Source organism: Schistocerca americana, chromosome 9 (assembly GCF_021461395.2).
Source record: "Schistocerca americana isolate TAMUIC-IGC-003095 chromosome 9, iqSchAmer2.1, whole genome shotgun sequence".
NCBI lineage: Eukaryota > Metazoa > Arthropoda > Insecta > Orthoptera > Acrididae > Schistocerca > Schistocerca americana.
Window position 1 is genome coordinate 187,674,105 of NC_060127.1, and position 17,029 is coordinate 187,691,133.

At 40.5% G+C, this 17,029-nt stretch overlaps 1 protein-coding gene across 1 annotated transcript in view; it reads left to right on the forward strand.

Annotated features, from left to right (window-relative positions):
- LOC124551227 (putative ATP-dependent RNA helicase DHX57) overlaps positions 1-17,029 on the forward strand; it is a 239,536-nt gene that overhangs the window by 76,666 nt on the left and 145,841 nt on the right. Inside the window, exons 9-10 of the mRNA XM_047126220.1 lie at positions 6,462-6,642; positions 10,260-10,427. Of these exons, the coding sequence (XP_046982176.1) occupies positions 6,462-6,642; positions 10,260-10,427 (349 nt within the window). The remainder of the gene's footprint in view (positions 1-6,461; positions 6,643-10,259; positions 10,428-17,029) is intronic.

A 17,029-nucleotide genomic window follows, 5' to 3' on the forward strand; every position in this document is an offset into this window, starting at 1 on the left:
TCAAATTTTTGTAATTTTGACTCTTAAGAACCGATACTCTAACAAAGAACATTACTGTATCCTGCTACTGCAGAATAATACTTCAGCAATAAAACATGAACGAGTGAAGAAACGAAAATAAAACTTAAACTGCAAAGTAAATGCGTCATATACAGCAACAAAACAAAGTGCTCATAAAAGCGTCTGCCAACAGCAAAATTTGTCAAAGGCTCTTTAGGATGAATATGCTATGATTCGTAACAACAAATTGCCTCTGATGAGCGTGGTGTCACAACTTTTTACATTAGACTCTTTTTTAGCAGTTGCAAGCGGAATCATGCGCATGCGCCGTTGAGTAGTACCTTCTCCCGCTTCTGGCTACAGAAATGTGGCTGTTGGCTGCGTAAGCAGCTGCAGGTTTGAATGTCTTGTTTCTTTTATGCCCTAATGTAAGTTCTTTTAATGTTTTACACGTACAAACATACGGCTCCCTACGTCATCGTAGCTGCGCAAGCGCGGTGACGCCTGTCATCTGGCGCTCTCTGGCAACTGCAGAAACGAACCTATTTCTAACAGGTCGCGGGAAAATATCCCAAATGGTGGTTTGAAAAGCGTTACTATCAAAGAAAATTCCTTTTAGGCAAGTTGAACTATGTACGAGAATGTACGATGAATTTCTTAAATCAAAGAGCGTTTGAATCTCATTTAAAAATAAACTCTTTGATGACGAGCCATTTAGATGAATTTCGAGCCCAGAATACAGACATTTATGTAGTTATTAAAAATTTTAATGGCACATTTGTGTGATATATCTTAAATTGTAATATGCGCATAAAAGACCAACATTATATGTGAAAGCTTAGCTTCTCTTCCAGCGTATTAATCTTAAAGACCAATATTATAAGTGAAAGCTTTACTTTTCTTGTAGCAACACTATGTATAATAATTTAAACCATTAACTTCTTCTGTTTGTGTGTTCGTGCTACTTAACAGTGACGTTGCTATTGGCTGACTTCATCATGTGTCATAAGTGCTGAATATCTGGTATCATCGGCTGGTGAAAATCACGTGACATGAGCTATGACTGGCTTACAAAAGCGCATCGCAATCTCGATTTCAATGCTTCGGAAAGTAACATGCGGTGTTTGGTGGAATTCGAATTTATACTTTCGTAATATGAAAATATGCAGCGTACATGTTATTGCACATCAGAGATCTTTCCAAAACGTTTTTTTTTTCCCCTGTGTTTCGTTTTCTAAAGTGCTGGGAAATTCTACGCCCATGTATAAAACCATAACCATTCAAAGGATGGATAAGTTATACAGTTCCGAGAGAAAATGTACTGTCAGTTAACAGGAAAAAAAGTGTGTTTTCACCCGGGAGAAAATGTATTTTTAACCGAGAAATCCGGGAGAAATCTGGGAATTTTTCTTCTTTGTCCACGTATGCACCCTGTATATAGAAAATAGCAATGGTCCTATCACATTTCCCTGGAGCACACCTGATTTTTATCCCTATCTCCGATAAACACCTGCCGTCGAGAACAACATTCTGGGTTCTATTAGTGGAGAAGTCTTTGAGCCAGTCACATATCTGAGAGCCTAATCTGTACGCACTTATCTGTGTGGAGCCTGCAGTCGGGTACCGTGTCTAATGCTTTTCGAAAATCTAGATAAATGGAATCAGCCTCTTGCCCTTCATCCATAGTTCGCAATATATCGTGAGGAAAGAGCAAGCTGTTTTTTGCATGAGCAATGCTTTCTAAAGCTGTGCTGATTCTTGGACATGAGCTTTTCAGTCCCTAGGACATCCGAGCTGGTCCTGAATGTGTTCTGTTGGGGACAGATCTGAGGATCTTGCTTATGACATCATTCCCAGCTGAATCAGTGTATGCAGCCAGACCAGGTGGCAATGTCATACTGAGAAGTGGTCTCATACTGCCTATTTTTCCATAAATTTGATGTGATTTTTGGATCACTGAAGTATGATATACTCTATCAACCTGTGAAGTTTCCATTCATTTCTTCCTCTCATTGGGGGCTTTATTTTTTTTGCCATGCAGGGTAGCTCTCACAACATATTTTGGTAACACACTGCCATTTTCAGATTCCCATACGCTATTATTTCATTTTCTGTAGTTTGCATTACTTCCTCAGTGTCATGCAGGTGGTCCATGTTGGTACGTGCCCTATACAGACAAGTTGTTAAAAATGGTGTTAGTGGCCAAAGTCCCCTCAAACACAACCAGTTGTTACCTTGAGTGGTCTCGCGGTTAAGGCGCTGTCCGGAACCGCGCGACCGCTAGCGTCGCAGGTTCGAATCCTGCCTCGGGCATGGATGTGTGTGATGTCCTTAGGTTAGTTAGGTTTAAGTAGTTCTAAGTTCTAGGGGACTGATGACCACAGAAGTTAAGTCCCATAGTGCTCAGAGCCATTTTTTTGTTACCTTGAGTCATACCTGCTGCTTGCCAGTGCTGTGACACCATGAGTAACACTGCTATGTCCCTCCAAAATGTTGGAAGAATATGACCTCTTCTCAGGTCACTGGCAAGGTTGGTGGCTGTGGTCATCTGGGGTAGTTCAGAGCCAAGATTCATCAGTGCACACAATGTAATGCATTCATTCATCAGCCGTCCATGTTTCCCAGTCACAGCACCGCTGCACATGCAGCCATTTGTGCTGTGGTGTCAATGGCAACCTTGGATGGGATAGTCATTCCCTAGTCTTGTTAGACCTTGACCAGAGACAGAATGTTACAGGGAATCCATTACTTTTTGTTAGCTGGCAGACACAGATGCGAACAGGTTACGATGTGTTTCGTACACAATACTAGTCAATTCCTAATCTGTTCCACTCACAAATAGAATGAGGGCAAAACAACAGTTTAAAAGCCACCGTAGGAGCCCTAATTTCATGCATCTTATTGTCTACTTCCTCATCTATACTCTCCAAACCCCTGTGAAGTGCATGGCCGAGGGTATGTCCTATTGTACCAATTATTAGTGTTTCTTCCTGTTCTATTCACAAATGGAGTGGATGAAGAATGGTTGTTTGAATGCCTCTGTGCATGCTGTAATAATTCTAATCTTATCCTCACAATCCGTTTTTGAGTGATACATAGGGGTTGTATCATATTCGTAGAGTCATCATGTAAAGCCGATTCGTGAAACTTTGTTAATGACCTTTCTCGGGTTAGTTTACGTCTATCTTCAAAAGTCTGCCAGTTCAATCTGCATGATCCTTACGCAAAATCTATGTTAGCAACAGTAGAATGGTTCTGCAGTCAGCTTCAAGTGCCGATTCTCTAAATTTCCGCAATAGTCCTTCAGGAAAAAAGCATCGTTTTCCCTCCAGGAATTCTTATTTGAATATGTGGTGAGTCTTCAGAACACTTGCGTGCTGTTCAAATATACCAGTAGTAAATCTAGCAGCATAGCTCCAAATTGCTTTGATGCCTTACTTTAATCCAACTTAGTAGAGATCCCAAACACTTGTACAGTACTCAAGAATGATTCCCACTAGTATTTTGTATGCTGTCTCCTTTCCCTAAATTCTCCCAGTAACGTCAAGTGGACCATTCTCCTTCCCTACTGCGAGCATGACATGGTCATTCCATTTCGTATCATTTTTCAATGTTTTGCCTAGATATTTAATTGATGCGATTGTGTCAAGCGGCATCTTGCTAATGCTGTATTCGAATGTTACTGGATTGTTTTTGCTACTCATCTGCTTTAACTTTTTTTTTACATTTAGAGCAAGCTGCCATTCATCACACCAATAGAAATTCTGTGCAAGTGATCTAGTATTCTGCTAGATTCTCTCAACAATAACACTTTCCCATACACCAAAGCATCATCAGCAAACACTTGTAAATTACTACTCACTCTTTCCATCAAATAATTTATGTACATAGAGAAAAAGAGCAGTCCTATCACACTTCCCTGTGGGGCACACCTGACAATCCCCTTGTTTCTGATGTATTCATTGTTGAGGACATCACACTGGGTTCTGTTACTTAAAAAATCTGTGAGCAAGCCGGATATCTGGGAAGCTAAACCATATGCTCGGAACTTTATCAATGGTCTGCAGTGGGGCACCATGTCAAATGATTTACAGAAATCTAGGAATATGGATTCTGCTTGTTGTCCTCCATCCACGGTTTGCAGGATATCAAGCGAGAAGAGGGCAAGCTGAGTTTCACGCAATCAGTGCTTACTAAATCTTCTGTGCTGATCTGTGGAAAGGAGCTTTTCTGGCGCAAGGACACTTATTATGTTCAAACTCAGAATATGTTCAAGAACTCTGCAGAAAACCAATGTTAGGGATATTGGTCTGTAATTATGCAGATCCATTCTTTTACATTCTTATATACAGGAGTTGCCTGCATGTTTTTCCAGTCACTTGGGACTTGATGCTAGGGGACAATTCATCATAAATGCAAGCTAAGTAAGGGGCAATGCTGCAGATTACTCTATGTAAAACCAAATTGGGATTCCATTTAGACCTGGCAACAAATTTGTTTTCAACTCTTTCATTTGCTTCTCAGGTACCAGTGGCGTATTTATTTATGTATGTATTTATTTATTTAATTGATGGATTCAAATTAATGATATAAATTAATAGGGAAACATTCCACATGGGAAAAATATATCTGAAAACAAAGATGATGTGACTTACCAAACGAAAGCGCTGGCACGTCGATAGACACACAAACAAACACAAACATACACACAAAATTCAAGCTTTCGCAACAAACTGTTGCCTCATCAGGAAAGAGGGAAGGAGAGGGAAAGACGAAAGGATGTGGGTTTTAAGGGAGAGGGTAAGGAGTCTGCTTGTGTCTGTATATGTGTGGATGGATATGTGTGTGTGTGCGAGTGTATACCCGTCTTTTTTTCCCCCTAAGGTAAGTCTTTCCGCCCCGGGATTGGAATGACTCCTTACCCTCTCCCTTAAAACCCACATCCTTTCGTCTTTCCCTCTCCTTCCCTCTTTCCTGATGAGGCAACAGTTTGTTGCGAAAGCTTGAATTTTGTGTGTATGTTTGTGTTTGTTTGTGTGTCTATCGACGTGCCAGCGCTTTTGTTTGGTAAGTCACATCATCTTTGTTTTTAGATATATTTATTTATTTATTTATAAATAAATAAATACGCCACATCAGACTTCTTGTGAGTGAGTGAGTGAGTGAGTAAGTGGATGAAAGCCTTAAACCTACTTAGTGATTTTACTTAAGACCAGAATCTAAGCACTTCTCGAAGTGCATGCTACAGACAGAGATGGCAGAATTTATGCTGTTGACTGGATTGTCACATGGTACACAACTCCTCACTACTGTGCATAGCCTCACCATTGCACATCACTGTAACATCAACAATAACTATCTACATCTACTTCTATACTCCGAAAACATTTGTCAATTGAGAACCAGAGGACACATCCCCTTGTACTAGATATTAGGGTTTCTTCCAGTTTTATACACACATGAAGTGCAGCAATAACGATAGTTTAAATGTACCTGTGTGTGCTATAATTGATCACATGTTGCCATTGTGTTTCATACGGGAGTGATGTCTAGGGGCTGTAGTGTGTTCCTACATTCCTCACAGATACCACACTCTTGGACAACATTTGAGGCTTGATCACATGACTGTTTCGTAAGTAATCTTTGTACACTGACTGGATTTTCGCAATAGCCTGCTAATGAGCCAAAATCTGCTACCTATTTTTTGTATGACGCAGCGTATGTGATCATTCTATTTCGTGTCCCCACAAACACCCACGTATTTGTATGAGTTGACTTATTCCAGTTGTTTTTCATTTCTATTGTAGTCATAGGATACAACATTTTTATGTTTTGTGAAATGCACAGTTTTAATTTCTGAACACTTAAAATAAGTTGGCAGTTGTGCTCTGCTTTGAAATTTTATCAAGAGCTGATCGAATATTCATGCTTCTGTTCTCAAATAATGCTTAGTTATAGATAACCTTATCTTCAGAAAGGCTGCCTTTACTGTTGTCTTCCAAGTCATTGATGTCCAACATGAAAATCGAGGGTCCCGACACTTCTGTGGGGGCCATTTGTCAATGACTTTCATTCCAGGATAACATGCTGCATGCACCCCATCAAGAAAGCCTCTCTGTAGTGATATATTTCATTTGATATCTCATAAGATCATGCTTTTTTTAATACGTGTTGATGAGGTTTAGAGTCACATGTGTTTTGGGAGTCGAGAAATACTGTTTATGTTATTTTCAAGATGCCTTGTGAGGAGTGTGCAAGTTATGTTTCAGATGACTGATGTTTTTGGAATCCATGCTGTTTTGTACATAAGAAGGGATTCCATTTGTGACTACTACTGAATGCTGATAAAGATTGACTATGTTGGCACTTACTCTCCAATAATGCTTATGATTACACGTTGCATGCTGAGGACTAATGTCTTCATACGTCCTTAATCACAATTTTACTGTGTTTCTTTCCAGGGAAGATGAGCGCATTTCTCGACGATTTGTAGAAAAGCAGAAACAGTCACAGTACGTTAAGTTCCTAGAGGGAAGGAAATCGCTTCCGGCATGGAGCAAAAAGGAGGAAATACTTGCTGCTGTTGCCAAACACCAGGTCGTGGTGATCAGTGGTGAAACGGGATGTGGGAAGAGCACACAGGTTTGTACCTATAGTATGCATAGACCACAGAAGAGGAGCTTTTGAAATAGGAGGACTATCCAGAAAGTAACAGACATTCCGAAACAAAAATTTAACTTCATGGAAAAACTAAATTTAATTAGACATTTTAAAAGTGCACTCTTAAGCTACTTTTCTACATAATTACCATTAAATTGAGACACTTATCATCCGTGGCACAAATTCTTCAATACTGTCTCTGTAGAAATCTGCCACCTGCAATTGCAATCAATCACTGGTTTATACCAGCATGCAGTTCAGCATAAGCATCAAAAGCGTTGTGTAGCAAGCCATGTCTTCATCGCTGGGAAGAGGTGGCGGTTGCTCACACCTCCCCTTCAAAACCCTGTAGGAGCTTTTCGGTACGATTGGCTGTGTGTGGACATGCTCTGTTGTGAAAAAACAACACTTTCGCACCAAGTTTTTCCTAACACTTATTTTGTGTAACCCGCCTTTACTTTGTCAGTTTTTGAAAATATTACTTTGAGTTAATTGTTGTGCTGTGTTCAAGGAGATCTATGACAATCTCACAGGGTTTCAGAACACAGTAGCCATGTTATTACATGCTGACAGTGTTTTCAAACTCTTCCTTGATTTGTCGGGAGAATTTGTGTGCCCCCATTCTGTCAACTGCCTTTTTATTTCACAATTGAGTTACCATACTTCACCCGAATCTCATCCCCAGGTATGATATGATTGATAACTTTGTTACCATTTTTCTTCTAATCTTCAAGGTATGTCAATGATGCAACAAGTTTCCATTTTTTGTGGTCTTCTGTTATGATTTTGGGAACCCACAGGATTTCATGCACCAAGCTCTGTGAAATTTGGGGAAAATGTTGTGAAAGTTCTGTCATTGTGAAATGATGATTTTTATGAATTTTGTCATTGATTTTCATCACAGTGTATGAATCAAAAGGCTAGGGCTACCAATGCGGTCCTCATTGTGAACATTGATATGACCATTTCTAAATCAATTCATCATTGTCTCACTCAGCTTTCACTCATTATTCTGTTTTGTACACATCCCAAAGAGTGCAATAAATTGCAATTGGTTTGCAGTTGTTTGCCAACAAAAACCTAATCACAGAATGCACCTAACAAGTGGTGGTGTTTTCTATTGTGACACACATTTTAACACGTCACAGAAAGCAAAGTAGCAGAAACACAGACCATACGATACCACCAGTGGTTGCGTACTGAGTGTAGGAATATCATGGCACCAAGATGGCAGCTGTAGCCCTGCACTCTGCCGCGATGGACTAAAAGTCTGTTACTTTCTGGCTAGCCCCCCATATCAGCCTACTCACATTTTCCTGTGAGTCTCCAAATAGGCAGACCTCTTTTCATTATTTTTTCTTAAGATTACTTAATAACAGGATGTGAAATATCATGATGCTAATGTTAATAGCATAGCCAGAGACTCACAAAATATTGAGGTGCAAATATTAACAGTATTGTCTTTATGCCACATCATTGGCTGGTGAATTTTTTTTTAACCCCCTTCTCTCTCTCTCTCTCTCTCTCTCTCTCTCTCTCTATCTCTCTCTCTCTCTCTCTCATCATTGATTGTAATGTTTGCAATGGTACTTGTATACTGGTTGACAGGAGGGGACCTGTTGATGGCAATAATACTCCTGGACAGGTATTAGAATACAGCTATCGGCCACTGCATTGTAACTGATATGTAGTGCGCTTCAGTGTTAAGTGTAATAGGACAATCCTGTTTGAAAGTAGTATCGTGTGAGTGATTGAGATTGTGGAGCAATAATTAGTTGGACAGCAAAATTTTGGCGGATATAATACCTGTGCTTTGACACAAATACACTATGTAATCACAAGCATCCGGACACCCCCAACAACATTCGTTTTTCATATTAGTTGCATTGTGCTGCCACCTACTGCCAGGTACTCCAATATCAGTGACCTCAATAGTCATTAGACATCGTGAGAGAGCATATGGGGCACTCCACGGAACTTGTGGCCATTAAGGCCTTCGTCAACAATCGATGACACACACACACACACACACACACACACACACACACACACACACACACACACTCACACACTCACACACACACACAAAGGCATGCACGCGCAAACACAACTCGCACATGACTGCAGTCTCAGGCAATGGGCTTCAGTTGCCTGAGGCTGTAGTCGTGAGTGTGTGAGTTGCGTGTGCATCTCTCTCATCTATTGTTGATGAAGGCCTTAATGGTTAAAACCATTATTTGTGACAGAGTTTCAATCTACCAGTAAGTTTCATTATTTGTGAACACTTCGTTGTACCTATATGCGACTCAGCATCTTCGCTATATGGTGAACAGTAACTTTCCTTTTCATAATCGTGAAGTAAAGAATAATTTGGCCTTAAAACTTTAACACAAAGTAACAAGAAGTATTTCAAGAGAGGATAGCACAAGCATATTCTGATAAGTGTGCAGATTCTCAGTTATTTAATGTGGAGTTGACCAACAGTTGTCACGAGAGGCAGGGAACGTATTGCTGACAGTAGGGAAGCAGAAACAGCATAATGGTCAGTCAGGAGAGCTCAGTGACTGAATGTGGACTAGGTGTTGGCTGGATCCATCAGGGACATTAAAACCGCTCTCAAGCTGCCCAAGTCAACTATGGGCAATGTGACCATAAAGTGGAAATGCAAAGGAAAAACCACAGCTAAACTGGAACCAGAATGACCTCAGTTACTGATGGGCAGGGTCCGTTAGGCACTGTGGAGTGTGGCTGTAATAGATCACAAGAAATCAGTTAAAAAAAATCACTTGCACATTGCAAAGTGCTAGCAGTCTACCTAACACAATTGTGCATAGGTAGTTAAAAACAATGGAATACAATGGTTGAGCAACATTTATAAGCCACACATTTCTGTAGTTAGTGTTAAGCAATGCTTAAGATGGCGTAAAGAGCAATGACAGTGAACAACTGGAAACAAGCGATTTAGAACTATGAATCACACTTTATCCTGTGGGTATGGATTTGGCCACTGCCTGGAGGTCATTACTTACATTTTTGCCCCAGGGTGGAACAATCAAAGCTGCCTAGCACTTTGAAACCTCAAACAAAACTACATAGGCTTATGCAGAACCAAAAAACGGGGAATGTTAACAAAGGGAGTACGCGTGTTCCATGACAGTGCATGTCTCCACACAGCCAACACAATAAAACAACTCTTGTATTAATTCAGTTTGGACATCTCTGAATTTGTTTACGGGTGGAAAAAGGTTTCCTGCCAGCAAAGAGGTCCATATTTCTGTCAAGCAATGGGCCAAAGAGGTGGCGGGAGACTTTTTTGGCTAAGATATCAGAAAGGTCACTCCTCGGTCCACATAGTGCATTTATAACAAAGATGAGTATGTTGAAAAATAGTGTTTGAAATACATTTATGAATAAGTAAATTTTTAGAAATGTGAACATACACTGCGTTCAATGCAATCACAACATTCTGTTTTGTAACAGAGGTGCTTTCATGTTATTCTCACTATAATTGATCACAGTACCAAATTTAACTTTGGTATTATAAACGTCTGGTGTTTATTCTTGCTTTGATCTGTGATAAAGTACATTTATGGTTTCAGGTTCCCCAGTTTTTGTTGGATGAGTGGTTGACTCTTCGGCACAAAGGAAGTGGTCGCCATCTTGTCGAAATTATCTGCACACAGCCGAGGAGATTGTCTGCCATTGGTGTTGCCGAGCGAGTTGCTGATGAGCGTGTAGAAAAGATTGGTAATGTCGTCGGGTATCAGGTACGTTATATTATGCGATGGCAGCAAAAATTTATTCTTACAGTCTCAGGTATATGATATAAATGATCGATGACTAGTTGGAATCGTATATAATGATAGTATTCACTCCTGAATGTTCAGAGTTGGTGATTGGTTAAAGTATGTAGGTAAAGGTAACCAGCGTGTAGTTATCCAATAAAGAATTTCTCTACTGTGTAACTCCAGGCAGGTCTGTGTGCGACACTACTTGTGTTGTTTACCAGCTGAGATGTTTTCTGCTCAGCATTTTGCTCAGGAATGACTCCTCCAAACTGGAGGAAAGTACGAGTGGACTAAGCTGAGTGCTCTCTCTCTCTCTCTCTCTCTCTCTCTCTCTCTCTCTCTCTCTCTCTCTCTCTCTCTCTCACACACACACACACACACACACACACACACACACACAAAAACCACTTTTCCTAAACTCTAGAGAACTTGTATTACCACAATCAGTACTCTTTTTATTCCTTTGTTGGTTGTTTTTTGGTTGTTGTTATTTGTTTATTTTAACCCAATGGTCATCCTACTCGTTATACTCCATCATTACCCTCCCAGCAGACAAAGGATCTACCACTGTACTAAGTGACTGACAGGAGTACGTTAGTGAAGGTCTGTCAGTAGTTTGACACCTATGCATACAGCATCTGACATTAAGATCCCACCCCTGTGATTCAAACTGGCCTGCAAACCCTCCTAAATACCTCAGGACCTTCACAAGAACTTACATCTCAATCCATAGAACTTCTTACCCCACCCAAACCATTCATCCCCATCTTTTACCTTCTACCTAAGATTCACAAACCCAGTCATCCTGGTCATCCTATAGTTGCTGGCTTCAAAGCACCCACCAAACGTATACCTGCCTTAGTTAATCAACACCTGCAACCCATAGTACAACAAAGACTTCCCTCCTATATTAAAGATAATGAACATTTCCTAGCTCGTCTGAAATCTGTGCCCGCCCCACTCCCACCACACTACTTTACTTTTCACCACTGATGCCATCTCCCTCCATACCAACATCCCTCACGTACATGGTCTGTCTCTGAACATTTCCTCAGTCAATGCCCAACTAATTTGAAGCCTATGACACACTTTCCACTCACCTTAATCAACTTTATCCTTACCAACAACTACTTCACCTTTGAGGGGCAGACATGCAAACAGATCAGGGGTACAGCCATTGGAACCAGGATGGCTCCTTCCCATGCCAGCCTTTTCGTGTATCCCTTGGAGGGGGCTTTCTTGAGATCCGTAAGCCTTCAGCCCCCGGTTTGGTTTAGATACATAGATGGCTTGCTGTATGGACTCGTGGTGAGGTTAATCTGTTAAAATTCATGGAATCTCTCAATACCTTGTTCCAATTAAATTTCGCATGGTCCTATTCTGAACCCCATGCCACTTTCCTTGATGTTGATCTCATTCTCACCAAAGGCTAGCTACAGACTTTCATCCACATCAAACCCACTAACAAACAACAGTACTTACATTTTGACAGTTTGCATCCTTTCCATGTCAAACGTTTCCTCTCATACATCCTTGGCATTCGGGGTAAATCTATTTGTTCAGATGCAGACTCTTTACAGCAATACACCACCACTCTCACTACAGTCTTCACTGGTTGTAATTATCCCAACAGCCCACACCAGAAGCAGATTTTCCGGACCATCACATCCAATCCTGGTACTGCCGATCCCTCCAAAAAAACAACCTCAGAGCACACAACTTGTCACCCAGTATTATCCTGATCCTGAATGCATCAATCAGTAACTTTGACAAGGCCATGACTTCCTAAAATCATGCCCTGAAATGAGAGCCATTCTATCTTAGATTTTGTCCACCACATTTAGAAAAGCTTTTCGTCACCCTCCCAATCTCCGCAATATGCTTGTCGGGCCCTATGCTCCTTCTGCACCCGTCTCCCTACCCTGTGGCTCCTAACCCTGTGACAGTCCACAGTACAAGACTTGACCTATGCATCCTCCTACTATGATCTAGTCCAGCCTCGTAACTGACAAAACAAATACTGTCGAAGGGAGATCGCCTGCAAAACGACACATCATATGCCAGCTGTTATGTAAGCACTGTTCAGCCTTTGGCATTGGCATGGCTACCACCCAGTTATCAGTCAGGAAGAATGGGCATTGGCAGAGAGTGTATACCAGCAACACACAGTATCCTGTTGCAGAGCATGCTATACAGCCTGACAGTCATGTCCTCGGTGACTGTTTTTCCATCTAGATTCTTCCCCCAGACACCAGTTTCTCAGAACTCCACAGGTGGGAACTACCACTACAGCATGTCCATGGTTTTCGCCACCACCTGGCCTTAATTTACATTAATTCCTTCCGTCTCGGCATTTATTCACAGTAATTACTCCTTTCATGACTCCATTTTAGTTTTCTGCATCTTTCACTTTCTGACGTGTCTATATATTGCTGCCCCCCCCCCCCCCCCCCTCCCACCTCTGTTGCATACAATGCACTTAGCTTTTCGCTCTTATTAACTTGTGAACTATGTTTTAGTAGTAATCTCTGTCTTACATATTACCCTGTCTTCCACCTTTAAGCTCTCAAGTTTTCAAACTTTGTCCGTTGCAGTCCCCAACGGTCAGTATTTCCCACTCATCCTGTTCTGTAAGTCTCACCTGACCCGGTGTTCTGGATGACTTTTCTAAACTGTGCCCCTTTTCCCAAACCTCTCCAGTCCTTTCCCTTCACCCCTCTTCCTTCCCTTTCATCTCTTCCACCAGATGAAGGAGCCACTGGCTCTGAAAGCTTGTGGAAGTTAAATCCTTTTGTGTGTGTGTGTGTGTGTGTGTGTGTGTGTGTGTGTGTGTGTTTGGAGGAGGAGGTGGGGGGGTTGTAATGTGCCGGGCTGTATCCTTGTATTAGTGACACTTAAAGTTCACGTCACAACTGGATGTATTGAAACATTTCCTCACCCAGTAGGTAGTGCGCAGTGTTCCCGACCTACCTTGCTTTGCTTATTCAATATTGTCTTCCCGGTAGCTGTGTCCATCTCACCTAAATCACACTGACATTAAGAAGCCAGGATCCTAGATTAAGTTTTCCAAAATCAAAAGTCAAGACCGTATTCATTGTTGAACATTTATGACAACTACAGTGTGATTTATTTGTTATCACTCACACGCACAATATTCATGTGACCAGGCATCTTACACTTAATCGTCACATTATGTAGGTCAAAAACTTCCAGTCTTTAACAATGTTCACAATTACACTTTTTTGGTACCGACCGGAAAAATTAACCGACTTGCCGCACTTTTGCTCCATGAGAATCTGACCGAGAACTGAGAACTGCACCAGCTCGGACCTTATATAGACGAGTGCTTGAATATTTGACTATTGCTGTTACTATATTATAGTTTATAACTTCCCAGGGTTAAAATGATCCTTTCTAATTGGTTTTGAAGTTAACTATTGGGTTTTATTACTTAAATAACATTAGTGAGCTGTGTCAATTTAAATACACGGAACTAACTTATGCATCCGCAGTGGATGTTCCCGACTTATAACCATGGCAGCCCTCTTGAACAATAATTTTTACTTATTCAAATTTACTTAATTCTTAATTAATGCACTTACAAAGTTGAGACTGGAGTCATTTTATGTAGAAAAATAAAGGTAGCAAAAGTATCGAAACAGATCTCTGAATTATTTAGTAGTTTGGTCACAATTGGCACTGAAAGTCATACAGGCTACAGATTTCAAGTCTTAATATCTATTTAACTAATAGACGTTAGATTAATTTAAACACTTTGCTGGAATCAGTAAAATTTAGGCTTTCTTTTGGATGCAGTCTTATAGCTGAATTCGATCTATTAACTCACTCGAATTTTACTTAATATGTATTGCACAATATACGCCATTGTTCATAACTTTTAATAGGATGCATTTCCAATAAAACTAATTAGCTCATTACTTTCAGAATAGACATTAGAATGTACTGAAATAATAGATTTTACTAGGGGAATTTTATTTAAACTATTTCTGTATTCTGTACTATGAGGCTGAAGGCCATAGAATCTGTAGTCGGAATCTGAGTAGTGAAAATGAAAAAAAATAAAAGTTCATTGCTTAACTAAGTTACTGAAGGAGTGTAAAACCAAAACAGGCAACCCTGCTTCGTTACAAGGTGCTACTTATCTACATTCGGTACATCCTGCCCGCTTTCTCTCTTAAATCATGCACAGACATGCATGTATGTGTGTGCATGATTTAAGAGAGAAAGAGAACAGGAGGGATTGAGCATAGTTAAGTATATGAAAAAAAAAGGCAGCCTAAGACAATCATGTAAATGGTCAGATTGTTCTCGCATTATAGAAAGTGTCGGTAATTCAAGGGCACCCGTACTCGGGAGCAGGGGGGAGGGGGGGTGTTTGCAGCCCCCCCTCTAGCTCAAGGAAAGGAAAAAACGCATTGTAGTCAGGGTGTTTCAGCAACTCCCCACCCCCCACCCCACCACCACCACCACCACCACCACCACCACCACCACCACCACCAATTGAACAAAGTGAAGGAAAGGTCAGTATTTATGGCTGCTTACAAGTCGTCATTCGTCTTCCAAAGTATTAAAAAATATTCCTTACACCCAGGTCTATGCATTGCTCTGCAAACTGATGTATGGGTGCTCATGCTGTAACTGTAAAACTGTCGTGTTCCACATCATAGCGAGAGGTTGCAGTTATGATCCACAGAATGTGCAAATCTACATTACTAAATAGTTAAAATGGTGCACAGTGTACATTTCCAGTTGCAGGTTCCATATGTAGCAACTTTTAGGGACAACAAAAATTTCGTTTTCAGTATTTCATGTAATTATTGGGTAAATTTAAAATGCTTTCCTAATCTACTCATTAATCTTATGTTAAAGGTTTAACACAATGTAAGTCAGGTATTAAAGTTAGAAACTGTGTATACAGGGTGGTCCATTGATCGTGATCGGGCCAAATATCTCACGAAATAAGCGTCTAATGAAGAAACTACAAAGAACGAAACTTGTCTAGCTTGAAGGGGGAAACCAGATGGCGCTATGGTTGGCCCACTAGATCGCGCTGCAATAGGTCAAATGGATACCAACTGCATTTTTTAAAATAGGAACCCCCATTTTTTATTACATATTCATGTAGTATGTAAAAAAATATGAATGTTTTAGTTGGACCACTTTTTTCACTTTGTGATAGATGGCGCTGTAATAGTCACAAACATAGGGCTCACAATTTTAGACAAACAGTTGGTAACAGGTAGGATTTTTAAATTAAAATGCAGAACATAGGTACGTTTGAACATTTTATTTCGGTTGTTCCAATGTGACACACGTACCTTTGTGAACTTATCATTTCTACGAATGCATGCTGTTACAGCGTAATTACCTGTAAATACCACATTAATGCAATAAATGCTCAAAATCATGTTCGTCAACCTCAATGCATTTGGCAATATGTGTAACGACATTCCTCTCAACTTAACTATCTGGCGAATGGTCCGGACACTTGGATGATGTTGTCCAGGATACCGAGCAGCATACATAGCACACGCCCGTTAGGCATTTTGGTCACAATAGCCATACATCAACACAATATTGACCTTTTCCGCAATTGGTAAACGGCCCATTTTAACACAGGTAATGTATCACAAAGCAAATACCGTCCGCACTGGCGGAATGTTACGTGATACCACGTACTTATATGTTTGTGACTATTACAGCGCCATCTATCACAGAGCGAAGAAAGTGGTCCAGCTAAAACATTCATATTTCTTTACGTACTACTCGAATATGTAATAAGAATGGGGGTTCCTATTTAAAAAAATGCAGTTGATATCCGTTTGACCTATGGGAGCGCCATCTAGCAGGCCAACTATAGTGCCATCTGGTTTTCCCCTTCAAGCTAGACGAGTTACGTTCTTTGTAGTTTTTTTCATTTGATGCTTATTTCGTGAGATATTTGGCCCGGTCACTATCAATGGACTACCCTGTATATATCTTCAGATAGCGTAACCCACAGGGCACAAATTACCCAGACTATATTTTCTAACCTAAGAACATTGTAATTTATTGCTCGAACAGTACACTCACGTGGAAGACTCATTACAATACAAGTAGCGGTACACAAGTGGCCAGCAGAGCCTTCAGCTCCAGCCTACATATTCATTAGCTCCAGGCACAGTCAGCAGTCTGTGCATACAACTGCTGTCATATTACCAGACTGGGTGGCTTCTTGTGGCCAAATTGAGCACAAACTTCAGGCACGAACTGTGAAGAGGCAAACCCACAAAATTGGTACTGTATTATTTCCGTATTTGTGAATGAGATCACTCAGAGGATTCCAATAAAGTGTACTCACAATTTCAAAGCTTTTAAAAACTTTCTCTCACTGATGCTCCATGACAAAATAATGAAAGCAAAAAATGTGTTTCGTTAGCTACATTGTCGCTCGCTGATCATGCTGTTGAACTTCAGTATCAGACGTGAAGTTTTGACTTATTACTTCTGTGCTACTAACTTTATTCTAAACACATTTTACAGACATTAACCCAGATATATCACTGAATTTACTGGCATAA